Raw genomic sequence first — 27,742 nt, 5'->3', positions numbered from 1 at the left:
GTGACATGTAATGGTCATAAAACTGAAAGGAAAACAAAAAACAAAGAGACAATACCAAGACCCTTCAGGTCTAGCTGCACCTGTGGGATATTAACAGGTAACATCAGTGAATGATATTTAGTTTCATTGTGATTGTAAATAAATTCTTCTACAGAAAGTTGTGAACTCAAATACATTACATTACATTACATTACGGATTTCTATTCCGCCTATACCTTGCAGTTCAAGGCGGATTACAAAAGATTTGACTGGACATTTCCAGTGATGATCACATTACAGAGGATTTTACTGGACATTTTCCAGTGAGGATACAATTTTTTTTTTTTTTTTTTTCTTGGGGATCTTATGGGTTGGATAGAAAACTGACAGTGCCTAGCAGTGTGATATTAGCAAATGGAATACAGTTAGAGTAGGCAAGATTACAATCTTTTTATGGTCTGTTTACTTGAAGGGTGATTAGGTGTGATAATTGGGGGAGGATTGTCTGGTGGTAGATGAGTTCAGTCGAGGTAGGTGAATTATCTGGAGGTAGGTGAACTTAGCTGAAGGTATGTGAAGTGGTTTAAGGTTTTTGGATGAATTTTTTGAAAAGCAGGGTTTTGATTTCTTTACGGAATGTTTTGAAGTCGTCCGATGTTGTCAGCAGGTTGGAGATGGAATGGTTGAGTTTTGCTGCTTGTGTTGCCAGAAGGTTGTCAAACATTTTCTTGCGTTGTGTGCCTTTGAGTGGAGGGAAGGCAAAAGGATTTGGGGTTCTTCTTTGTCTTGTGGTGGAGATCTGGTTTAAGCGGTTGTTTAGGTAGGATGGGGAAGAGCCTTGTACTGCTTTGAATAATAGGCAGAGGAATTTGAATTGAATTCGTGCTTGTATGGGTAGCCAGTGGGAGTCTAAGAAGGCGGTTGTTATGTGATCATATTTTCTAAGTGAGTAGATCAGTCTGAGGGCGGTGTTTTGTATGGTCTGGAGTTGCTTTATCATAATGGCTGGACAAGGAAGATATAGGGAGTTGCAATAGTCCAGCAGACCTAAGACTAGGGATTGTACGACTAGTCTGAATTGTGTTTGGTTGAAGAATTTTCTGATTTTGCGTAGGTTTCTCATGGTTAGGAAAGCTTTCTGGGTCGTCTTGTTGATTTGGGACTGCATTGTGCAACATCTGTCTATGGTGACTCCTAGTAGTTTTAGTTCGGGTTGTATTGGGTATTTGTTATTTTTGATTATCAGTTCTGTGATGGTAGGAGATTTGGCTTTTTCGAGCAGGAGGAATTTTGTTTTTTCTGAGTTTAGTTTTAGTTTATGATCCATCATCCATTTTTCTACTGTATCTAGGGTTGTTTCCAGCTTTGCGGTGGTGGTGGGCTCTGAAGGGTCGAAGGGGAGGAGTATGGTGATGTCGTCTGCGTAGCTAAAGGATGTGACATTTAGGTTATCTAAGGTGGCTCCTAGGGAGGAGATAAAGAGGTTGAAGAGTGTAGGTGAGAGAGGTGATCCTTGTGGAACTCCGCAGGGATTTGCCCATGGCTCTGATTTGATATCATTGTATTTTACCCTATAGGTTCTTGATTTGAGGAACCCTTGAAACCAATTGTAAACTTTGCCAGAGATCCCTATGGCGTCGAGTATCTGTAGTAGTATGGTGTGGTCAACTAGGTCAAATGCAGCAGAGAGGTCAAGTTGTATTAGTATCATCTTTTTTCCTTTACTGATGTGTTGCCGGGCTGTATCTAGAAGAGAGACAAGTAGTGTTTCTGTACTATGGTTGGTTCGAAATCCTGATTGTGAGGGGTGGAGTAGGTTATGTTTTTCCAGGTATATTGTGAGGTATTGTGTGACTAGGCCTTCTATTATTTTGACGTATATTGGAATTGAAGCGATAGGTCTGTAGTTGGAGGGGCTATCTATTGGGCCTTTGTGATCTTTCATGATTGGGGTGATTAAGATCTCTCCTAAGTCCTGTGGGAATTGGCCTTCTGTTAGTGTGGTTTGAATCCATAACATAAAGTTGGTTTTGAATGTGGTGGAGGCGTTTGATAACAGGTAGGTGGGGCAATTATTTAGTTCGCTGGAGGCATGGCTGTATTTGTTGTAGAGTCGGTTCATATCCGACCAAAGTAGGATTGGGAATTTGGACCAGCTTCTGTCTGCTACGATGGCTTCGCCTGTTATTGGGTTTGTTGTTATCTTTTCGAGATGGGTGGGTGTATCGATGAATGCGGTTCTGATATTAGTGATTTTGTTTTTGAAGTAGTCTGCTAGGTGGATGGCTGTCGGTGGGTGGATACCTTGAGTGGCAAGATAAGGTTTAGTATCAGTGAGGTTCTTTACTAGGTTGAATAGCTTTTTTGTGTCTGGGATTTTTGTGCCTATCATTTTGGAGTAGTAGGCTTTCCGTTTTTCCTTGAGTTTGGTTTTATATTGGTTAATTTGATTTCTCCATGCTGTTTTAGTGTGTTTTAAGCTCTTATTTTTTTTCCAGTCTCTCTCTAGTTGTCTGCAGAGCTTTTTTGATTGGAGGAGTTCGGAGTCGAACCATTTATCAGAAGGTCTACATATTTTAAATTTTAATTTTTCTGGGGCTAGTTCATTCAGGATGGTTTCGCTTATGGTTCGCCATTGGGATATGAATTCGTTGGGGGCTGTGTTGGTGATGGAGTGGTCTGCTTTGTCCCAGAATGTGGGGGGTTCGATTTTTTGGCGTGTTTTGAAGGAGGTTTTTTTTGGCGGTTGTTTGTTGATGCTTTGAGGCCAGTTGATGTTAAAGGTGTATTCATAGTGGTCTGACCAGAGTGAGGGGTGCCAGGCCCCATTTGAGATATGGATTTCGGGTTTGTGGGGGTGTTGGGTCATGTAAGCAGCGACATCTAGTTGGTGGCCTTTTTCGTGTGTGGGTTGGGGGTCAAGGATCTGGTAGTTCAGTGCTTTGAGGTATGAGAGTAAATTTATTACTTGTTTAGAGGTGTGATCTTCAAGATGGAGGTTTATATCTCCTAGGATTAGATTATGAGGTGAGGTTAGGGAGTTCTGGTAAATAAATTCTTCGATATCTTGTTTGTTGTCATTCCATTTTCCTGGTGTTGAGTAACAGAGGATGCATGTTAGTGTTCCTGTGAGAGAATCATCGGATAGTTGACAGGCTAGGAGATCTAGGTGAGGGGTGGTGTGTTTGTCTAGGGTCTTTATATTGATGTTGTTTTTGAGTATGATGGCTAGACCTCCACCACATTTTTTTTTCCTGCAGATCAGTTCTATTTTGTAACCTATAGGGCATAGTTCTGTGATGGTGGGATCGGATTCCGAGGTTAGCCAGGTTTCGGATAGGAATAAGCAGCTTAGTTGCTTTTTAACTATCCAGTCCTTAATGAGGTCTGCTTTTGTGCTTATTGATCTGATGTTCATGTATGCGCAGGATAATGAGATGTTGAGAGTTTGGGGAGTGGGTGAGCGGTTTGGGTGGAGGAGATTTTCTTTGGTTTGTGGATGATGGTTGCGGTTTTCTGGCTTTGGTTTTGGAGGTGGTCTTTTTCCCCAGCTGGTTGGTATGCTGATGTGGTTGAGTGAGGAGCAATCTATCAGGTTTCTGGGTGAATGAAGTTTTCTGGTAGGTAGTGGGAACCTTTGGGATTCTGTTAAGGTTGGGATAGAGGATGTGTGAAATACACTCAATTATGTCATCACTCTAATTCATTCATTCACTTTGATTTCTAGAGCCTCACTTGCTCTCACAAAGATTCTGTGTATGCAGTCACAGTTAGGAAAGAAAATTTCCCATGAAATTCCCTGATCTTTGAGTTAAAAAAATTCTTAAGAATTAAAACATTCTAAGTCTGAAGGTAGCCTTTGGAACCTTTCTTAGACACATCATGCTTCCAGATTTTTTATGATTTAAAAACACTGTGCAATGGGCACAGTAGCGAATCAGTGGTAATGCTAAGAAATGCCTTTAGAGTCTATGTTAGGATTTTATTTAAAAATGGTTTTTGTCTAGATTAGTATTTTAGATTATGCATTGTCTAGATTAGTATTGTCTAGATTATGCATTTCAGAGCATAAAATCAGATTAGGGCACAGATAGCAGTTGAGTAAAGACTTTCATTAGTGTTTAACATTAGTTTAAAATACAGTTAGAAAAAAAGTAGCCCTACAAAACATATTTTTTGCAAAGGTCTTTCAGTTAGGCAGTTAGAAACTGCTCTTTTGTTTAGTTGCCTTTTAAACAATAGTGTCTGATTAAAGGATGACTTATCCAGGAGATGTAGCAGACATCATATTCACTTTAGAAGCACAGGTAACAAAGGGAACCCAGATCTCAACTGCCCCTTGCTCTGAAGAGGTACTGAGTGAGGATCTGCTAAGGGGAAGAAAAACTCCATTGGAATATCTTACCTGCTAGCATTCAAACTTGGGAAAAGGAAACACTTAAGCTGCAGTAGGTTATTTCATTGTCCTTCTCTTTTACTTTTTAGTTCTGTACTCTGCTGTTACAGCAAAGTCAGTTTAGGAATAGTGCAGCCTTTAGAGTCTCTGTTAGGGTTTTTATATAAAAAGTGTTTTAGTGTAGATTAGTATTTTAGGTTGCATTTCAGAGCATAAGATAAAATCAGATTAGGGCACAGATAGCAGTTTCTTTGGTGTTTAACTCCCACCCACCTTCCCCAGGTCCCAACCACTCCTGGCCTGATCTCATATTTATAGTTCCTGAACCAATTAGAAGGCTAAAAAAGTAATTAGCTCTTAAGAAATAATCGAGAAAATCTTTGGAGGGTAACCTTCCAATTACAACATTACAAATAATAATAAAAATTAAACATTACCATAACGTAACATGTAACTAGCAATCTTAGGGAAACTTACTGTATATATTCCAACTCCCATAGCAACTTAAAGAGATATTAAGATGCAGGCAATAGTCCAGCAGCAAGAGGGGGGGCTACCCAGACTTTTGTAATGAGTGTCACATGTTTGTTTATATCCCAGTTGGTGAGACATCTTGTGTGCCTGGTGCAAAGAGCTGCTAGCACTCAGGGAACAGGCTAGAGGCTAGAGTAGCAGACTTGGAAGAGCTGAAGGAGACAGAGAGGTACATAGAGATCTACAGGGATGTTATAGAAAAGTCCCACCTCCAGTCTGGCAGCCTCTGTGCTGTCTTGGAGGAAGGAGGTCTTCTTAAAAAGGACAGCATTGCCCTAGTGAAGTACGAGGTAATCTGTAGCTAGGACCTGCCCACCAGGAGATGCAATGTCCTCTCACACTAAGGATGTATCTCCAGGTGCTTCTGCCCAGAAAGGAAGGGTGACGGCCATTATAGTGGGAGATTCAATCATTAGGCATGTAGATTGCTGGATGGCAGAGACAGAACAAGGCTACTTGCAAGCAACATCAAGAGAGAAGTTGAAAAGTTTTTAAACTAGGAAGAAGGGGAAAGCCGACAGTCGACCGAGAGAGAGAGAGAGAGTCGATGGTCCGGGAACCAGTATACCCGAAGGATACCATGCAGGAAGATAAGAGGGGAAGACTCACCAGATCACAGGCAAGACAGGTCGAAAGGGACACAAGAGGGAAGAAAGTGCAAGAAAGGAACAGGCCGTAAACTCAAATGTATGTACATGAGCACACGGAGCCTAAGGAATAAGATGGCTATAGAAGCTATGGCACAAAAAGATAACTTTGATATCATCGGCATCACAGAAACATGGTGGACCGTGGAAAATGTCTGGGATACTGTGCTACCGGGATACGAACTATACCGCAGAGACAGAGTGGCTCAAAAGGGCTTAACCGGTTAAGGTGAGATTAACTGAACATAAGTCACGGGTCCATACCCAGAATGAGACTGCACCCCTGGTGCGTCATTGGATACTATTTAAACATTTGATTAAAGATCTTAAATGGCGGGTGTTGGATATGGTTGAGACAGGGTGAGAGGGTGGGAACTTCATTCGGACCTTAAATTTAAAAGAACTTCGTTGGATGCATGAATTACAAAGCATGCAACCCGCAGGACTGAATGAAACCAGTGATTGGTTAACTTTGGCTGAGTGAATAACAAAGGAGGATCGCAGGAGAATTGGTTTGTTTTGATTTGGGGTGACTGATAAAGTTTGTTGGAAGAAGCTGTTTGGTGTGCGTGATTGGGTAGCCTGTGGATGATGTCATCAGGGGAGTATATCATTCAGAAAGTGAACGCCGCGGCCATCTTTTGATGACCGGTAGAATGTAGCACAAGTGAGCAAATGATTGAAATGTAGTTGGTAAATTATGAGAAAGGATTGATAGTGTGTAGTATTAAAAAGCCCGAGAGCTGGTCTCGATGGGCGGCTCTAACGCGGAGCTGGGAGGCCCGCGGAGCCGTCCGTGGGGTATAAATAAGAAAGGGTGATTAGGCAGGCAGGGAAGCATAATTGAGGGGAGGAGGTCTTTCCGGTCGTGGGAGGGACCTCCTAAAGGGTCGAGTAGGGGCCGCAGGGTTGGGTGGGGAGGGGGTATATAAGCAGGGCTCTCGGAGGACCGTAACGGTTTCCGGTCCTCCGAGGCTGCTTTCGTTGGTGTTGGCAGTTTGCGGTGTGCTGCGGCCTGCCACGTGGCCGTTTTTCATTTTCGGGTCGGCGGCAAGTGTCGGGTCGGGAGGATGGAGCGTGCACCCACCTTCGATGCGGCTGATCCCGCGGAGCTGTCCCTGCTGGCCGGAGACTCGCTGGACGAGGAACACAGGGAACCGGTGAGTGCCTCTGCTGAGGGGGGGGCGCGATTTGCCTCTTCGGCGCTCGCGTTCGGCTGCCCGAACGGCAATTGCACTGGAGGCAGGGGGGGAGGTGTTGTCTGCTAGTGGCCGCGTGGGGTCGGCCCGCAAGGGCAGAAGCAGGCTGCAGGGAGGACGTGGGAGGGGTAGAGAGGTTCCTCACACAGTCTGTGTGCCTGTTGAGCCTGCAGCAGCAGCTCCCGTAGGAGCTGGGAGGGCTTCTGCTGCAGGGAGTGTGCCTTCTACAGAAGTGCCGTTAGCAGCTCCGGGTGGTTCAAGGGGGGCCTGGGCCGGGTTCGATCCCGGCCAGCAGGGTGGGACGGCGTATTCCTCCGGGGTGAGGGGTGAGATTGGGGTGGATACCCCCGTGTTTCCCTCCACGTCCGGGTTGGGTCGTGGGTCACCGTCAACCTCTTGGTGGCCGCCGTGGGCGTATGGGCCTTGGTGTTCTCCTTGGGGATCCGGCCCCTGGGCTATGGGTCCTTCACCATTCCCGGGAGCGGTTCCTTCGCCGTCTTGGGGCCCTGGCACCTCTTTTGGGGGGGTGTCTCGGGGAATGGAAGGGGGGGGAGATCAGCTGGTGGGGGCTTGGCCCCCAGGGTTAACTTCTCCTCATACTGTGCAGGTTGCTGGCCCCTGTTTGGATTTTTTCCCCCAGGATCCCGCCATTGGACGTGAGCACCTCATGGAGCCTTGTTCTGCCGGAGATTCGACCGGAGGACGGATGGAAGCCCCGCGGACCGGAGTCGAGGAACCGATGCAGGCGAGCCAGAGCCTTGTTATGGTGGTTGCTTCGGAGGGCGCCACTCCTGGAGCGGCAGGTGCGGGAAACGGACCTGGAGGAGTCAGGACCACGGGTAACATGGCCTTAGAGGCTGGGGTTGGGGACAAAGGGGGGAAGCGTAAAGAGAAAAAGAGGGGTAGGAGGGATCGTTGGAGTAGGGCTTCTTCTTCTTCGTCCTCTTCATCTTCTTTAACCTCTTCCTCTTCGACGTCGTCTTCCTCGGCAGGGTCACCTCGGCGGAGGGCGGGTGTGAAGTCAGCGCAGGAAGGGGATATTCGGGGGGCTCCGGCTCTCGTGGCGCTGTCGGAACTGTGGGAGAAGGTTCTGCGGTCTCTCCGTCGTAAGATCCGGAAGCGTACGTGTGTTGATGTTTTTCGGCTTCTGGAGGGCAGAGTGCATGGGTGGAAGAAGAAGGGTAAGAAGGAGGGGGGGAAGCAAAAGGTGGGCTTAGTGTCCCGCAATGTCGTGAATTGGACGCGTGCATTTTTGAGGTTGGCAAGTGTCTGGGGGCAGGAGCGCCCTCAGAACTACGGCCTATTGCTGGCCTATGCGGATTCAATCCTCGATGCTTATCAGCGGTTCGGCGGGTGGTCGTGGCTTAACTACGACGAAGCGTTCCACGACAAGATGGAGGAAAACCGGCACATGTCCTGGGGTACGCAGGACATCAATCTGTGGCTCACTCACATGTCGAAACCAGCTGGGTCGGGATTGAGTGCGTCGGGGATGCCGGGGTCTCAAGTCACTGGGGGGGCTCGTTCCTTTCGTCCCATTGGGGGCCCGGGGGCTGGGGGGGGGTCCTGGCCTCTGCTGGCAGTTTAATAAATCTTCCTGCTCCTTTACGGACTGTCGTTTCCGTCATGCCTGTTCCTTGTGCGGGCAAGGGCACTCAGCACTCAAGTGCCTCAAGAAGGGAGCTGGGCCGCCTCCCACCCAGGCCAAGTGAGGTCGGGGTGCAGGGGTTGCCCACCCCGGTCCGGGTGGGTGCCATGCAGCCTTGGTTGGACCTCTACAGCGATCGGCGGGCCGCTGCGACACTTATCCGGGGATTTAGTGAGGGTTTTGCTATTCCTTACTCACTTCCTTTGGCTAATGTGCAGGCGTCCAACGCTTCCTCGGTGTCTCAGTTGCGGGTGGAGGTACGACGTAAGTTGTGTGAAGAACTAGATCGGGCGCGAATTGCGGGGCCCTTTCTGGAACGCCCGTTTTCTGTGATGGTATTGTCCCCTCTGGCGATTATCCCTAAGAAAGAGCCGGGCAAATATCGCCTGATCCATAATTTGTCCAGGCCCGTGGGGTGCTCGGTGAACGAAGGTATTCCTCGCGATTTTTGCTCTGTCCGCTATGCCTCCTTCGACTGTGCCTTACACCTCGTTCGTAAGGCGGGCGGTGGTGCTTTGCTGGCTAAAGTGGATATCGAGTCGGCCTTTAGGTTATTGCCGGTTCATCCGTCTTCGTATCCTCTGCTGGGGTTTCGTTTCCAAGGTGCCTTTTACTTTGATCGCTGTCTGCCGATGGGTTGTTCCGTCTCTTGCGCATTCTTTGAGTTGTTCAGCTCCTTTCTGCATTGGGTTACTGTTCGTCGTGCGGGGAAGGAGTCGGTGGTTCACTATCTGGATGATTTTCTTTTCGTTGGTGGGGCGGGTTCTGGTGATTGTAATCTGTTGAAATCTACTTTCGAAGACATGGCCGCTGAGTTTGGGGTGCCGCTGTCTGCTGCTAAATCTGAAGGGCCCACTACTTGTCTCACTTTCTTGGGGATCGAGATTGACTCGGTGGCTATGGTGACTCGGCTCCCGTCGGGTAAAGTGCGCCAGTTGTTAGCTTTGATTTCGCTTGTTCGGAACACCCGTAAGCCTACTCTGAGGGTGGTTCAATCTTTGTTGGGGTCCCTCAATTTTGCCTGTCGGGTCCTGCCTATGGGACGTGCCTTTTCCCGGCGTCTGGCAGTTGCGACGTCGGGTATACGTGATCGTAGACACTTTGTACGGATTACTGCGGGGATTCGAGCGGACTTGCATATGTGGTCTTTATTCTTATCCCAGTTTAACGGGTCGCTCCCGATTCAGCTTCCCGACGTCTCTACTGTAGATCTCGAGCTGCAATCGGATGCCGCTGGCGGTGTGGGTTTTGGTCTTTACTGTCAGGGGGATTGGTGCGTGGCAGCATGGCCTGAGGGTTGGCGTCAGGCGGGTGTTACTCGCAATGTGACCTTGCTGGAACTTTTCCCCTTGTTGGTGGCATGTGAGTTGTGGCCGGAGAAGTTACGGAATCGGTGTGTTGTTTTCTGGTGCGACAACATGGGGGTGGTGGAGGTGGTTAACCGGCAAGCCGCAAAATGCTTGAAGGTGAACGCAGTGCTGCGGGAATTTGTCTTACGCTGTTTGCAGCTTAATTTATACATTCGGGCTCGTCACGTCCCCGGGGTTCAGAACAAGCTTGCTGATGCCCTTTCTCGATTTCAATTTTTGCAGTTCCGGCAGCTGGCGCCGACAGCGAAGACGGATGGGTCACCGATGCCGGAGCACTTGTGGAACCTGGTGGTGAGCGGATCTGGAGCCTGTTGAAGCAGTCTGTAGCTCCTGCTACTTGGACTCGTTACAATCGGGGTTTTGTCACAGTGTTTAACTGTCTGCGCTCGCGGGGTTGGGTCCCTGGCCCTGTCACTGAGGTCTTGTTAGCGGATTTCTTAGCTGATTCCCTGACTGCGGGCTGTTCCCGTAGTGCAGCGGCGGGACATCTGGCAGGCTTTGCTTTCTTCTGTAGAGCCTTCGGGTGGTGCTGCCCAGTGTCGGGATTTTTGCCGCGCAGGATGCTGGCGGCCTGGGACCGGGTGGCTCCGCGGTTGCCTGATTCCCGGTTGCCTATAACGCATGCATTGTTATCCCGCATCTTAGGGGTTTTGCCTGAGATTGCGCATTTGGGCTTTGAAGCTGGTTTATTTAGGGTGGCGTTTTCCTTGGCTTTCTTCGGGGCTTTGCGAGTGGGTGAGTTGCTCATTCACCCGTCCGATTTACGGGGCATGCGCGGTCTCTTGCATAGTCAAGTGCTCGTGGATGGGGATACAGTGTGGTTATTCATCGCCCGGTCTAAGTCGGATCAGCTGGGCAGGGGGCGCACGATAGTATTGCACCGAGTGGAAGGTTGTACTTCGTGCCCCGTCCAATCTTTGGCTGCCTATATGGCGGTTCGACCAGATTCGGACTTGGCGTTGTTAATTCATGCCGACGGCTCTCGCCTTACTCGTTTCCAATTTCTGGCAGTGTTGCGTCGGGCACTGGGTCGTTGCGGCGTTGAGCCGATGCGCTTCGGCACGCACTCCTTTCGCATAGGGGCTGCTACCAGTGCCTTCGAGGCGGGGTTGCCTGCGGAGGTTATTCGACGGTTGGGTCGTTGGTCCTCGGAAGCCTATCGAGGTTACATTCGTTCGTCGGGAGCCGGGGGGGGGGGGGGGTTCTCAGTCGAGTCAGTCAAGTGGGTAAAGGTGTCGGTAGGGGGGTCCAGGGCAGCAGGGTTGAGGGTCCAGTTTGGAGGGAGGGGCTGTTTGCTTTTAGGGTCAGTGGGGGTGGGTTCCCTGCATGACCTTCTATTACTAACTTTTAGGGTGTCGGGGGACGTTGGCTTGACTGCTGGGCTTTGCTTTGCAGGTGCCGCTCGTCGTGTCCTGTCGGTGTGGATCATCGGGCACTCCTTCGTCCATTGGGCTGGGGAGCGTGCTGTGGTCCGACCGTGTGGTCAGCACTTGGGCCTTCGTCGTCGTGGAGTCTATGTCTCTTGGTGGGGACAGCGGGGTATGCGTTGGCATCAGCTGCTCCCTCTTCTCGACGATCTTCGTCGTCGTGCCCGGCGTCCAGATCTGTTAATCTTTCACCTTGGGGGCAATGATGTTGATTCACTTAGTGGAAAATTTTTGATTGATATGGTCATAGGTGATGTTGGAGTGATTCAGGGTTGGTTTCCTGGCTCTAGGCTCGTTTGGTCTGACATTATTCCGCGACCGAAGCGGTTGGTGTCCCGTAGATGGACCAGGGGGCTTATCAAGGTGAATAGACAAATTGGGAGGTGGGTGGAGGCTTGGGGCGGGTTGCAGATCAGGCATGCTTGGGTTGATGTTTCTTGCGCGGGGTTGTTTTACAGGGATCAGGTACATTTGTCGGACGTAGGGTGGGATCTATTGCTCGATGATTTGGCTTCTTGTTGCGAACGAGTGTTAGACCTCTAGCCGCAGCTCTGTTCATTGTTGGGGGGGGGGCCTGTAACGAGTTTCAGGCCTGTGGCGGTATCCCGAGCTACTGGCGGCTGGTCTCATCATGGGATGAGTGGTGGGCCGGCTGGGAGCCGTGCCTGGTGGGTCTGATGACCCTGGACAAGGGGGCATGTGGGGTCATGCCACCCCTCGGACCCTTGCTTAGACGGCAGGGTCGGGGGCCATTTTCATCTAAGTCGGTAGCTCGGGATCAGGGTCACAATGGTGATACCATTGTGTGGGTTTAATCAGATAAATTGTTATATAATGCTGTTTGTATATGTGGTTTATTATATAAAATGTTATTTAAATATGTTTGTTTACAATAAACAGGGCTGCGGCCAGTTTTCTCCAATCAGTTGTATGTGTCCTTTTGGGATAGGTGGGTTTGGATTGGAGTTCTAGGTTAGGATGGGTATGCTTCAGGGAAGCGGGCCTCTCCAGCTTCCGCTGTTATAAAAAGCCCTAGAGCTGGTCTCGATGGGCGGCTCTAACGCGGAGCTGGGAGGCCCGCGGAGCCGTCCGTGGGGTATAAATAAGAAAGGGTGATTAGGCAGGCAGGGAAGCATAATTGAGGGGAGGAGGTCTTTCCGGTCGTGGGAGGGACCTCCTAAAGGGTCGAGTAGGGGCCGCAGGGTTGGGTGGGGAGGGGGTATATAAGCAGGGCTCTCGGAGGACCGTAACGGTTTCCGGTCCTCCGAGGCTGCTTTCCCGCCCTCCCGCCCTTGGTTTGAGGGGTGCAGTGTTGGTTTTCGGTTAGCGGTATCCCGAGCTACTGGCGGCTGGTCTCATCATGGGATGAGTGGTGGGCCGGCTGGGAGCCGTGCCTGGTGGGTCTGATGACCCTGGACAAGGGGGCATGTGGGGTCATGCCACCCCTCGGACCCTTGCTTAGACGGCAGGGTCGGGGGCCATTTTCATCTAAGTCGGTAGCTCGGGATCAGGGTCACAATGGTGATACCATTGTGTGGGTTTAATCAGATAAATTGTTATATAATGCTGTTTGTATATGTGGTTTATTATATAAAATGTTATTTAAATATGTTTGTTTACAATAAACAGGGCTGCGGCCAGTTTTCTCCAATCAGTTGTATGTGTCCTTTTGGGATAGGTGGGTTTGGATTGGAGTTCTAGGTTAGGATGGGTATGCTTCAGGGAAGCGGGCCTCTCCAGCTTCTGCTGTTAGAAATTTGGTTATTTTTCCTTTGACTGAGGCTTGTTTTGTCTAGTGTTTTGTTATAGTTAAGGCACTTCCCCCGTCCTGAGGAAGATACAAAACGCGTTGGTGGGGCATAGTGTAACAGCGACATTGGATCAATAAGCTAAGTTACTAAAGGGAAATTAAAAATTTAGAATGCTTATATGAAAAATTCAGCGAAATTAATGAAATTAATGAAAGTTTATTGAAATGAAACGACAAAGATTCAATATGGAATTTATGATGAACTATTGACATATGCACTATTAGAGTATTTATTTATTTATTTACTAAGCACTATAGGAAACAGTATGAAGTATGAAAATTAAATATTTAAAAATATAAAAGTAAAAAGAAGAAAGATAAAAAGAAAAAATAGGATAAGAAACACAACTGGGTGAGCCAGTGACGAGTGCTGACACACTGTACTGCATGATATGTTAGTGGACAGGTGGCGTTCTGAGATTCCCCACGTGTGGTTTATAAATTATTTAAGAGGCATGATATAATTTTAATATTTGAACTTATCCCAGGACAAGCAGGCAGCCTATTCTCAACATATGGATGACCTCCAAGCTAACCAGAATGGGATGGTGAGAGCGTTGGCAACTTAGGAGAATAAATTTTATAATACTCTCTAGTCAAAATGGCCAACCCGTCTGGAGAAAACATCCAGACAATAGTGAGATGCGAAAGTATGAACCAAGGACCAGGTAGCAGCTTTGCAAATTTCCTCAATAGGTGTAGATCTGAGGAAAGCTACTGAAGCTGCCATGGCTCTGACTTTGTGGGCTGTGACTCGACTCTGTAGTTGTAGTCCAGCCTGGGCATAGCAGAAAGAGATACAAGCAGCCATCCAGTTGGAGATGGTACACTTAAGAGATTGGATGTCCCAACTTGTTTGGAACGAAGGAGACAAAAAAGTGAGGAGCAGTTCTGTGTGGTTTGGTGCGTTCCAAGTAGAAGGCCAAAGCACTCTTATACTCCAGAGTATAAAGAGCTGATTCTCCAGGATGAGATTGAGATCTTGGAAAAAACACTGGAAGTACAATAGATTGGTTGAGATGAAATTCTGAAACTACTTTAGATAAGAATTTAGGATGAGTACGGAGGACCACCTTGTCATGATGGAAAACTGTGAAAGGTGGTTCAGCAACTAATGCTTGCAGCTCACTGACTCTTCGAGCAGATGTGAGGGCAATGAGAAAAACAACTTTCCCAGTAAGATACTTAAGATGAGCCATAGACATTGGTTCAAATGGAGGCTTCATCAATTGAGCAAGAACAACATTGAGATCCCAAACCACTGAAGGTGGTTTGAGGGGAGGTTTGACATTGAAAAGTCCTTTCATAAATCTGGAAACCACCGGATGAGCAAAGAGGGGTTTCCCCTTCAATAGGCAGATGGAAAGCAACAATTGCACTGAGATAGACTCGGATTGATGTAGACTTGAGGCCAGAGGTGGATAAGTGCAAAAGATAATCTAGAACAGAAGATAAGGAGGAAACTTGAGGCTCCTTATCATGAGAGATGCACCACATAGAAAATCTAGTCCATTTTTGGTGGTAGCTTCGTCTAGTGGCAGGCTTTCTATAAGCCTCTAAAATGTCCCTTATAGGTTGAGAAAACTGAAGAGGAGTTATGTTGAGAGGTAGGTGTAGAGACTGCAGGTTGGGATGAAGTAGTGATCCTTGACTCTGTATAAGCAAAGACAGATAGAAGGTATGGCTCCCTGCTGCTGAGTTGAAGTAGAAGAGAGTACCAAGGTTGTCTCAGCCACCGAGGAGCTATCAGAATCATGGTGGCGTGATCGTTCTTCAACTTGACAAGAGTCTTGAGAATGAGAGGGAATGGAGGGAATGAATACAGAAAAAGATTTGTCCATTCTAGTAGAAAAGCATCTGCCTCGAGGAGATGAGGATAATATATCCTGTAGCAGAACTGAGGCAGTTTGTAGTTGTGGGGAGATGCAAAGAGATCTATCTGAGGCGTTCCCCACTGCAAAAAATGTGATGAAGAATGTCCATTCATGAGGTTGCAGAAGATGACTCAATTGTCCGCCAAACAGTTTTTTGCTCCTTGGATGTAGATAGCTTTGAGGAAGATATTGTGGAGGATTGCCCAGTCCCAAACCTTCAGAGCTTCTTGACAAAGGGAGGGAGATCCCGTCCCCCTTGTTTGTTGACATAGTACATGGCGACTTGGTTGTCAGCCTGAATGAGGACTATCTGGTTGCGAATAAGATGTTGAAAAGCTTTGAGAGCATTGAAGATAGCTCTGAATTCCAACAGATTGATGAAACACTGACGATCCGTACTGGTCCAGTGGCCTTGAGTACAGAGACCATCGAGATGAGCCCCCCAAGCGTAGGTCAAGAAATCAGTTGTGCGGACCTTCTGATGAGGGAGCGTTTGAAACAGCAAGCCTCTGGAGAGATTGGAAGAGAGCATCCACCAGCGGAGAGACAGTCTCAACGAAGGAGTGATGTAATGTTTCGAGAGAGTGGTTCGCAAGCCTGCATCCACTGAGGAATTCTGAGGTGAAGTCTTGCAAAAGGAGTTACATGTACTGTGGAGGCCATGTGACCTAGTAGTACCATCATTGAAGAGCGGGAAGACACTTTATGACAGAATTGAAGAAGAACCTTCAGACGTTGTTGTGGAAGGAATGCTCTGAGTTGGATAATGTCCAGAACAGCTCCGATGAACTGTAGATTCTGAGAGGGCTGAAGTTGGGATTTGTGAAAGTTAATATCGAATCCCAAGCATTGTAGGAACCATGAAGTCTGTTGGGTCGCTACAATAACCCCCTGAGATGTTGAATCTTTGATGAGCCAGTCGTCTAGGTAGGGGAACACCTGAAGACCATGGTTCTTTAGAGTTGCTGCTAACATCACCAGGCACTTGGTGAACACTCTGGGAGATGAAGCCAGGCCAAAGGGTAGCACTCTGTATTGATAATGCAGATTCCCCACCCGAAATCTGAGGTACTGACAGGAGGTCGGATGAATGGGGATGCGAGTATAAGCCTCCTTGAGATCCAGAGAACATAACCAATCATTCTGATCTAGAAGGGGGTAAAGGGACGCCAGGGACAACATGCAAAAGTTTTCTTTGACTAAAAATTTGTTGAGAGCCCTGAGATCCAAAATGGGTCTCAGATTGCCCGTCTTCTTTGAAACTAGGAAGTAACGGGAGCAAAACCCCCTGCTCTGCTGTTCCAAGGGAACTTCCTCAATGGCACAGAGATGAAGCAGAGCTTGAGCTTCCTGAAGAAGGGCGGTCTGGGATGGATTGGAAGGATACTCTCTTGGAGGAAGCTCTGGTAGAACCTGAGTGAAATGAAGAGAGTATCCTTCCCTAATTATTGACAGCACACAGAGGTCGGATGTAATGATCTCCCATCGGTGGTAAAAATGATGGAGATGACCTCCTATGGGAGGAAGGAAGGACAGAGGCAATACGATAGAGGGTATGCTCTGTTTTAGACAGTCAAAAAGGCTGTGAAGCCTTAGGTGCAGCAGAAGGCTGAGGTTTCTGTTGCTTCTGTTGCTGCGGTTTCTTGGGAGGTGCTCGAGTGTAAGGAGCCACCCTTGGAGTATAACGCCTCTGAAAAATCGGAGTAGCGCGTGAAGGTTTTGCAGGAGCTGGCTATGGCTTTGGTCTGACAATGGAAGCAAAAGATTTTTCATGTTCAGACAACTTCTTAGTGGCAGCCTCTATGGATTCATCAAAGAGGTCATTGCCCTGACAAGGAATGTTAGCCAGCCGGTCCTGAACATTCGGATCAATGGCAATGGTGCGAAGCCAGGCCAAGCGGCGCACTGCTACAGAGAAAACAGTGGCCCTAGCCAACAACTCAAAGGCATCATAAGATGACTGGAGAAGATGCATTCTGAGTTATGACAGAGTAGCAGTGACTTCTTGGAACTCGAAATGTCTATGTTGATGCAGGTTCTTCAGAAAACCTGGAAGAAGATCAATAAGGAATCAAGGTTTAATAAGTAACGAAGACAAAATTGTAATTGAGGACTTTGGAGGACATCATAGCATTTTGATATAGACGGCATCCAAACTTATCCATGGTCTTACCCTCCCTTCCAGGGGGAACTGTAGCATAGACCCTGGAAGGATGGGTTCTTTTCAAAGAGGACTCCACAAGGAGGGATTGGTGAGATAATTGTGAATTCTCAACCCTTTGCAATGCAGAGTTCTATACCTCGAGTCCAATTTGCCTAGAACAGCAGGTATAACATAAGGAGTCTCCAGACAACGTTTGAGACAAAAGCTTGTTATGAGGAAGCTTAAGTGACTCTGCAGGAGGCTGAGGTAGATGCATGACCTCGAGATACTCCTTAGAGTATTTAGAACTAGCATCTAACTGAATTTCCAGGTCATCAGCTATCTGACGAAGGAAGGAAGAGAAAGACAGCTGATCCACCAAGGCCCTGCCTCGTGAGGGACTCGATGACCTCGAGAATGAAAGTGAAGCCTCTCTGGAGAAGTGACAAACCATAGAATATGGAGACTTGGAGGAGGCAATGGAAGCAGCTGATTCCTCAGGGTCCGGAAGTGGTGACCTCTAGCGAGGAGTTGGAGGCCTCAAAGAGCTGGAAGGTCTGGAATGAGGCATAGATGAAGAAGGCTGCTCTTTAGAAGAAGATCTGTGCCTCGATGGATGTCTCGATGAAGGCCTCGATTGGCAACAAGAGTGGTGTCTGGAAGCAGGTCTCGAGGAGACTTTGCCCTATGTATGGAAATAGGCAATGCTGCTGGTGAATGGATAGGGCTAGAAGCTGTAGATCAAAATACAGTGGATCAAAGCACCCCCAAAGACTCTGCTCCTTGTATGGAGTATGAGAATTCCTGTCGAGACACTCACAAAGAATCTACTCCTTGCATAGAGTGTGTAGATGCCAAACCACAAAGACGCAAAGACACTGCTCCTTGCAGAGTGTGAAGCTACAGCTCGAGGCACAGGCAGGGACTCGACCTCACGGAGACTGCTGATTGCCCAGGCTGGATTACAGGAGGCAACGTTAAGGCAGAAGCATATTTGCTCAATAAATGAACAAATTGCTGCTCCAACATGGTCTGGAGAGAAGCCTGCAAAGGTGGATCTGCGTCTGAAACCGGCTAAAGGCTCCAAGGTGGCAATGGAGATGTGCTTGGACTTGGAGGTCTTGGAAAGCTTGAGTACCACCGCAGGAACCTTCTGCTTAGGTATCTGACCTGAGGGGAGCTCAGGGGAAGATAAAGTAGGTGTACTCGAGGCTAAAGACAATCCAAACAAGGATGGTCTGATGAGGCTCGAGGTCGGAGTCGTGGAAGCAGAAGGACCTTCACTGGAAGGTGGGACCGAGGCAGCACTCGAGGTCGAGGGTGTTACTGAAGAGTCCATCCTGAAGAATTTCTCCACTAAAACTCAACGACGTTTAAGGGCTCGAGGTTGAAGAGTAGCACAGAGCTCGCACAACTTCAGATTATGGTCAGGCCCATGGCATTTGAGGCACCAGCGGTGTGGGTCCGTGAGAGAAATCGCATGCTGGCACTGGCTACACTTCTTGAAGCCTATGACTCGCCGGGACATAGGAGGGATGATAGCCACTGCGAAGTCGAAGCCCACAGGCTGTGGCCGCGCAGCCCGCTCTGCCAGTCTGTCAATGAAGAAAAAATTAAAATAAGTCTTCTTTTTTTTTTTTTGAAAGGAAAATAAAGAAAGTAACACAGCGATTCGCAACTAAAAAGAATACAAACTGTAGTAAAAGAAGGCACGAAGTGAATGAAGTTCAATGCAGAGTATCTAAGTATAGACTTCTCAGCTCTGTGGAAAACTAAGAACTGAGGAGACTCGCCCTGTGCTTGGTGGGAAGGCACTCGCGCATGCACAGTGCGGTTGACTCGAAACTTCTACGTTTCCACAAGCAAGACTGCTTGCGAGGCTGTCCACATCCGGGCTCCATGGATGACATCACCCATATGTTGAGAATAGCTGCCTGCTTGTCCTGGATAATGGAGGATTTGGAGAATCCTCGGCGCAATTACTTTCGAATCCGGGGGGTGCCAGACACTAGTGTCTTTGGGGACACCCGAGCAGTTGTGATTGATCTGGGGAAGTGGCTCTTGGGTGATGATTCATTGGACTTAGGGATTGAGTAAGCCCACAGATCATTGGAGCCCCGAGTGTCCAATCACCCCCAGGACACTGTTGTGTGTTTACAGAGTTTCTCGTTAAAGGAACATCTTTTGCGGCGTGCCAGGAAATTGGGCACAGTAATTTGGAAGGACTGCCACCTGGAACTTTACCATGATTTAACCTCTAGCTCCCTTCAAAAGCGTTGTTCTTTTAGGGGAGTAACGAAAGCTCTAACCAAGACAAACATTTGCTACCGATTGACTTTCCCCTTCAATCTTCTGGTCAACTATAAATTGTGTCCTTAAGAGAATATCCTCTTTGCCTGACACCAAAACCTTGTTGCAAAAAGCGGGCATTGATTATGTGGAAGATTCTAGTCTTTTGGGGGGTTATCTTACGATCCAACAACACCTGGCAGGATATTGATGGATTGGTGTTTTGAACTGTTCTCCAAAGCAACACGGCTGGACTTTATTTGGCTCATTGCTCCACTTGTTAATTTGTGCTGATGCTGAGTGAGTGTGGAGTTTCTCCATATGGATGGGGTTATGGATGGTGGGGGAATTGTGTATTGGATGGTAGATTTTCTTTTTCTACTTGCTGGGGGAGGTGCTGGATTGAATGGAGGGATATGAGCATTTGGGGTAGATCAGGTAGATCTCTTATATCTTCTTCCATAAAGATTGAAGCAAAGTATTCATTCAGTCTCTCTTCTATGGCCTTGCCCTCCCTCAATGCCCCTTTTGCTTCTTGATTATCTAACAGTCCCACGGATTTCCTCACAGGGTGAAAGTTATAAACATAAAAATAGCCATACTGGGTCAGTATCCTGCTTCCAACAATGGCCAATCCAGAACATAAGAATAGTCACACTGGGAGTTATGAATATAAGAATAGCTATACTGGGTCAGACCAATGGTCCTTCTAGCCCGGTATCCTGTTTCCAACAGTGACCAATCCAAGCCCAAATAGTAGCATGTAACTGTCCATGGGCTGCGAACCACATGCCTATTAATCCTCTAGTACAGGGATCTCAAAGTCCCTCCTTGAGGGCCGCAATCCAATCGGGTTTTCAGGATTTCCCCAATGAATATGCATTGAAAGTAGTGCATGCACATAGGATCTCATGCATATTTATTGGAGAAATCCTGAAAACCTGACTGGATTGCAGCCCTCAAGGAGGGACTTTGAGACCCCTGCTCTAGTATGAGGAGCAAGCAGTATGGTTGTAACATACAGGGATAATAAAGTGCCAGTCTGAACAGCTCTCAGATCATCCATAATGTCCAGAAAGAGAGCCGAGGTCAAGACCTTCTTCCCAACTAGATCCTGCTAGAGGCTTAAGAGATACCCACAAAGCTCCAGAAAAATTATAGAAAAAGTGTAAATAAAAGCTGTAAAAAAATATATGCACTGAACCAGACACACAATGAGCATGTAGGTTTGTTAGACGTATGCCAACTTAAAATAATTTCATACCATAGGGAATACAAATTAGAGTGAATATTGAGACCTCACAGAAAACAAAAGTTCTTCCCCCTACCTACATTCCCACATGCCCCCCCCCAGCCAAGTAGGTGAAAATAAGCATCAGGCTCGCACTACACATTAACAAGCACTCACCTTCTTTCACAGAGATAGTGGGTTTTTTCTGTCGCAGTCCCAGAAGAATAAAGAAGAGAACCAAGGGAATGAAAATCTCAAATGCCAGCACCCACTGAAAAACATATCAGAAAGAGATAAAACGATGATTGACAGAACATCCACTACAGTCCAACATGGCTTTGAAAAGTCACAGGCAGACCTTTTGCTCATACCCTCACAAATAGCCTTGACAGAGCTAGTCTTGCTCTCATAAGTTGACCAACACACCCCCTTCCCCAGCTTTGGTGGTGGAAATTCCAGTATTGTCCTCTCCTCCTTGAAACCAATATCCTCTTCTCTCCTCCCTTTTACCCAGCTCCCACTTCTCTCCCTTCTGCCCAGCATCCTCTTCTCTTCCCCCTCATTGTACCCAGCATCCACTTCTCTCTCCTTCTCCTTATGTCCAGCACCTCTCTCCCCCTTTTATCTGCCCAGCACTCCCTTTCTTTCTGCCCAGCACATACTTTTCTCTCCTCTTTTTACTCAGCATCCCTTTCTCCCTCCCCTCTCCTTCTGTCCAGAACCCACTTCTCCTCCCCTTCCTACTTTCCAGACCCTCTTTTCTCTTCCTTTCCTTCTGTCCAGCACTCTTTTCTCTCCCTCTCCCAGCACATTCATCTTTCCTCCCTTTTTTCTGCCCATCATCCCTTTCTCGTCCCCCTTATTGTCTGGCATCTTCTTATCTCTCTCCCATCCTGTACAGTATCATCTCCTCCCCCAGTCTCCTCTATTTCCTTCTATCCTGCATAACTGCATACCAAAAATTAGGCTTTTGGAGTAACTGAGCCTGCACTGATGATCTGGAAACACCATCCTCAGACACTGAAAATAGAAGCTTGATAGCTGCAAACTTTGAGTTCCCCTTTTTGTTCCTTAATCCATTCAGCAAGTTGCTTACCCTCCGATATTCAGCCACGGGTGGACGGGTGGTCCACCGCAGGCTGATTTGTGCCTAGATATTCAGTGCTGGCCCTTATGCAGGAACTAGCACTGAATTTGTGGGCATGCCACAGCTCTCAGAAGTTATCTGAGTAAAGTACTGGCAACTATTCAGTGTCAGTACATGGACAGGTAACCCAATATTGCTCATGCCTTTATAACTTTGAGGACTGCCCTAACTCTACCAATAGACTACCTCACCACTAACTGGATAGTACCACAGTGGTCTGTGCCATAGGTAAGTGTCACTGAATATCAGCAGGGGATTGGTCAGTGTGATTTAAACAAGCAAGAACATCTCCTTAGAGTTACATTTTTTTTTAATATTGACCACTTAATTTTCATTTGCTATAACTTTAAATTGCAATGCAGTAACAAGATAAGCACCCTCCCTACCACGGCTATTCACATCAACAATGTTTCACAAATACGAGGGTCATTTCATAAATAAAGCATACTATTTTTTTTTTTTAATTTACTTGTGTGCATTATTTCTGAAATGACCCTTGTACAAATAGCACTCAGAGCTGCGATGACATAGGCCAGGAATCTGCAGCAGAATGCTACCATATCATAGCTGCATGCTAGCATTCAACCTGGATATTCAGTTCCAGGTCGTTTCTGGAAACTGGCATTGAGTATGCAGTTCACTTTTGTCTGCAACAACTTAACTGGCTAAGCTGATATTCAGTGCTAACCAATTAACCCCCCCGATGCTCATATGTAGGAACTCTATGATCGTAGGAGCAACGCACTGCATTCAGCGCTCCGGCCTGTGCTAAAAACCTCTTGCGAGGTTTTGTAAAAGGAGGGTAAGTGTTTAGTGGTTAAAAAATAAGGCTTTTATTTATGTGGCCTATTTTAACCGTTAAACGTAGCCAATTTGGTGCTAAATATTCATGCTTAATTACCCGTGTCATGCGAAATAGCCAGTTAGTGGCTAGCCGCTAACTGCAAATATTCAGCAGAAGATAGCCAATTATCTGTTGCTGAATATCTGTGGTTAGGCATTACAATGTTATTTAACTAGTTTTGAATATACGTATGTGTACCTGGCAGGAGGGATGGCTCTAACATGCACAAGTATACAGGTAACCTAAAGAAAAGGCTGATTTTGAATCAGGAAAAAAAAAACTGCTAAAATTTAATCAATCACTAATGACCCCACCAATATTTTATCCAACAAATCATCAGTATACAAAAAAAAAAAAAAAAGTTCTACTGCCCCTCCAATAGCTGGTTAATTTTTGACAAACCACTGCTTTACAGTACAGTATATGCTTGGTTCCTCAGCAATTACATCATTCAGTAAACATAGCAGCCATTTAAGGTTATTATTGGGCTCTCATTCAATAGTTTGAGCAGGCATCTGTTGAGTAGCAAATGTATACCAGGTTTATAATTACACAAGCTCCTCCCAAGAGTCCTGGAACATCCACATAGCAAAGATCTCATGCTGGCCCCAATTACAGACCAGGATTTTGCCCTCTCCTGACTGCCAATGAATACATAAAAATAACAAACAGATAAGGGTGTTTCACAGGAGGGTGAGAGTAATATATGACAGGCCACCAAGCAAAAGTAAGCAAACATGCAGGAGAGGGAAAAGCTGGCAGCTGATCTACAAGGAAAGACTATCTAGGTTAAACCCAACCCCAAAGTAAAAGCTCGATAAGTAAAATCAGTAAGTCCACATAGTGGCATACCAAGGGAGGGGGTGGGGGGCGGTCTGCCCTGGGTGCAAACCATGATGGGGGTTTTCCTGGCCTTGGAGTCATGGTCCAGGAATTTCCCTTCGCACAGCCCGGTCCCAAGGCTCTGGGTAGTCCCCTTGGCCCAGCATGTTCCCAGCCTTCTCACCTGTCCGGTCCGATGGCCCTTTTCCTTCTGTGAAGCTGAAAAAACTGTCGGCCTCGGCAATGGTTCAGCTATGTCACCCGCGGCTCCCCTTCCTGCTTTCTGCATCTGCCAACTTCCTGTTTCCACCCAGGTGGATTGCGGTAGAGGTAGACACGGAAAGCAGGAAGGGGAGCTGCAGGCGACATAGCTGAATCACTGCCGAGGCCGGCAGTTTTTTCAGCTTCACGGAAGGTAAAGGGTCATCGGACAGGAGAGAAAGCTGGGAACATGCTGGGCCACAGGGAGTACGCAGAGCTTTGGCACCAGGCCATGAGAAGGGAAGTTCCCAGACCATGACTCCCAGGCCAGGAACACTCCCCTCATGGCTTGCACCTGGGGGAACATTACTAAAAATATTTTTTTACATGGGGGGGGGTCAAAAATGATGGCATGGGTGTCAAAAAACAATGGGCCCCGAATGTCACATACCCTAGGTACACCACTGAGTCCACAAACCTGCATAATGAAACCATCTATTGATAAGATGTAATAGTGTGCAATAAAAGTTACTCCTGAGAGAGAGAATCTTACCCACAAAGACAATGATGGAGTAAAGGTGGCAAAAAGAGAGAGGACAAGGTTCTCCACAGAACAAAGACACAAGAGCAGAGAGGATGGAGAATCAATACATTCTATGGATGTTCACAACAATTGTGGTTTTATTGGAGCAAGAAAGCAAGTCTTGCTATAAAAAAGCAACTCAACACGAATTGTGTTTCAGCCACAGAGGTCTGCATCAGGAGTCTAAATGTGGATGTAGAACAATAAGTCATTCAAGTGCTTTATCAATAGTGCAGTTCAATCATTCTTTTCATTGCTCCTGCTTACACTTGTTCACAACACCCAGCAGTCCATGACTCCAGCATAGTTGTAAAGTCAAGTGTACAGTGGGAATCAGGAAAATTACTTTACCTAAATATATAATGTAAGTCATCTGCAAAATGGAAGGTTACTGAAGTGATGTACTTTCGGGTACAGTAGGTATTTTTCTGTTCCAAGAGGTCTCACAATTACCAAATAAAAGAGCTAAAGTGTGATTTGAACCTGGATACCTTTGTTTAAAATCCACTGCACTATACACTAGGCTACCCCTCTGCAGAAGCATTTGCGTGTGCCATTCGTATAAAAATGTGGCCAGATAGATGTCCTTGTCCCTGTTTTTTTGCTGTACACATGTTGGACATTCCAGTTTGCAAAATGGCTGTTCATATAGGATGTGTCAGCACATGGTCATCCATCTCACATATTTTCAAACAAGAAATCTTGATGTATTTCCTGTTGGAAAATACCAGTGCTCCCCCTCATTTGTCTCCCTGTCTCCTTCATTCTCCTCTTAGTAGTTTTCGTTTTTAGAATATTCTTTGCCCCTCAATTTTTATTTCCGATTGTAAACTACTAAGATGTCTCTAAGATGGAATTAGAACCAGTGAAGGTAACTCAAGAAGAAAAGCATCCCCAAAGTAACAACAATAAGAAAGCTCAAACCAGAAAATTATTGCTGTTAGGGGAGTCAATCATCAGAGGCATTAACCCTGGAACACAAGTCAATAGTGTTTCAAATTTCAAGTTTATTTTAATTTGATGAGTCGCTTAATTTAATTTTTACTAAGCGAGTTACAACATTGAAAAAAAACAACATTTATTTTTACATAACGTTAAAAAAATTTAAAACAATAGTTAAGACCAACAGACTTACAGACCAACTGAGACACTAGGTAAAAAAAGGGTAGAACTACAATTCAATATTTTAGAGTGCAGGAGAGAACCATAAATGGAAAAACATTAGGGGGGGGAGAGGTGGAAACCTGGAAGAAGGTAATGTAAAATTTTTGAATGAAATTTAAAGATTAAAAGCATCTTTAAAAAGAAAACTTTTTAAGTTACTTTTAAAATGACTCAAATTATTTGCCTCTCTCAATTGCTGAGGTAAAGTGTTCCAAAGTTGTAGAGCCATCACCGAGAACATATCTTGTCGTCGAGTTCCAATAATTTTCAGGGAGGGAACTACTAAGAGCTTTTGGTTAGTAGACTGAAGGGAACGCGATGTTTCCCAGGATCCTCGGCTACTAGGAGTACCAAATACTGTCTATAATTAGGGAAGAAACTGAGAATTCTAAAGCTGATGTTGTTATCCACTTGGAAACAAATTACCTAGTCAGCAATACCCCACTAGTGGTGCAGAAAGCATTTTGGGAGCTGGGGGAGGAGTTAAAACCTTTTGTAAAGTTGTTTGGGTTTTTTTTTGGGAGGGGGTTAGAAGTACTGTCTACTTATGGAAAAATAGAAAGTGTACTAAATACTGAGAACTTCAATAGGTAGCTCAAAGCCAGGTGCCATCAAGAAGGCTTTAGGTACATAGAAGGATGGGGAAATACATGGGCTGCATCTTACTTTGGCAGGTAAAAGAATCCTTGTTGAGAAATTCAGGCAATAAGTTTGTAGGCATTTAAACTAGAAGGTGAGGGGGTGGAGGTGGCATAAGGAGGAGAGTGTGGCATAGTGGTTAGAGCTACAGCCTCAGCACCCTGAGTTTGTGGGTTCAAATTCTGCACTGCTCCCTGTGGCCCTGGGCAAGTCACCTTCACTGCCCCAGGTACATTAGATAGATTGTGAGCCTACCGGTACAGATAGAGAAAATGCTTTAAGTACCTGTATGTAAACCACTTTGAGTGAGGTTGTATAACTACAAAATGGCAGTATTCAAGTCCCAATAGGTATGCAAATCACTAATCGTGGCCATCCCCAGCAAAAGACAAGTTGTGACGGTAGTAAAAATAGCAATATAAACAGCTATTACCAATACACTTCTTAGCAATGCAACAGGAAGTGAGACTAAACAAAAAATGAAATTGCCGCTGGAAAGCAATGACCACAAACACTCACAGTCTAAGCAACAAAAATAATGATCTGCAAGCCCTGATGTTAGAACATAAGACCATAAGAATTGACGCTGCTGGATTAGACCAGTGGTCCATCGTGCCCAGCAGTCTACTCCTGTGGCAGCCCCTAGGTCAAAGGCCAGTGCTTTAACTGAGACCAGCCCTACCTGCATATGTTCCGGTTCAGCAGGAACTTGTCTAACTTTGTCTTGAATCCTTGGAGGGTGTTTTCCCTTAAGCCTCTGGAAGAGCGTTCCAGTTTTCCACCACTCTCTGGGTGAAAAAGAACTTCCTTACGTTTGTATGGAATCTATCCCCTTTCAACTTCAGAGAGTGCCCTCTTGTTCTCTCTACCTTGGAGAGGGTGAACAATCTGTCTTTATCCTCTAAGTCTATTCCCTTCAGTATGTCAAGTCCCTCTCAGTTTCCTCTTTTCAAGGGAGAAGAGGCCCAGTTTCTCTAATCTTTCACTGTACGGCAACTCCTCCAGCCCCTTAACCATTTTAGTTGTTCTTCTCTGGACCCTTTCGAGTAGTACTGTGTCCTTCATGTATGGTGACCAGTGCTCGACACTGTATTCCAGGTGAGGGCTCACCATGGCCCGGTACAGTGGCATGATTACTTTCTTCGATCTGTTCATGATCCCCTTCTTAATCATTCCTAGCAACCTATTTGCCCTTTACGCCACCGCTGCACATTGCCGCCGCAGCACTCCCAAGTCTCTTTCCTGGGGGGGGGTGTCTCTCCAAGTAACGCCCCAGACATCCTGTATTCGTGTATGAGATTTTTGTTACCGACACGCATCACCTTACACTTATCCACGTTGAACCTCATTTGCCATGTCACAGCCCATTTCTCAAGCGTGTTTATGTCACATTGCAGATCTTCGCAATCCTCCTGTATCTTTACTACTCTGAATAACTTAGTATCATCTGCAAATTTAATCACTTCACTCGTCATACCAATTTCCAGATCATTTATAAATATGTTGAAGAGCACGGGTCCAAGCACCGAACCCTGCGGCACTCCACTCATGATGCTTTTCCAGTGAGAATACTGTCCATTTACCCCCACTCTCTGTTTCCTATCCGCCAGCCAGTTTTTAATCCACGTGAGTATTTCATCCTCGATTCCATGGCTCGCAATTTTTCAAAGTTGTCGTTCATGCAGAACCTTCTTGAACTTGGGTTTTGTAGCGATCGCAGAGACATGGTTCAGTGATTCCCATGGAAGGACAGAGATGGTCGAAAAGGTGGGGGAGTAGCTCTCTATGTAAAGAT

At 46.5% G+C, this 27,742-nt stretch overlaps 1 protein-coding gene across 5 annotated transcripts in view; it reads right to left on the bottom strand.

Moving 5' to 3' along the window:
* The window catches only part of ABCA2 (ATP binding cassette subfamily A member 2), a 602,913-nt gene that overhangs the window by 417,179 nt on the left and 157,992 nt on the right, over positions 1–27,742 (bottom strand). For all 5 annotated transcript variants that reach the window (XM_033959797.1, XM_033959792.1, XM_033959793.1 and 2 more), the window contains one exon: positions 20,725–20,818. In XM_033959797.1, the coding sequence (XP_033815688.1) occupies positions 20,725–20,818 (94 nt within the window). Of the gene's footprint in view, positions 1–20,724; positions 20,819–27,742 lie in introns of those variants that run through there.

The sequence above is a fragment of the Geotrypetes seraphini genome, chromosome 10, assembly GCF_902459505.1.
Source record: "Geotrypetes seraphini chromosome 10, aGeoSer1.1, whole genome shotgun sequence".
NCBI classification, from domain to species: Eukaryota; Metazoa; Chordata; class Amphibia; order Gymnophiona; family Dermophiidae; genus Geotrypetes; species Geotrypetes seraphini.
Note: the sequence above shows the minus strand (reverse complement) of the source record. Positions and strands in the feature narration are given on the sequence as shown.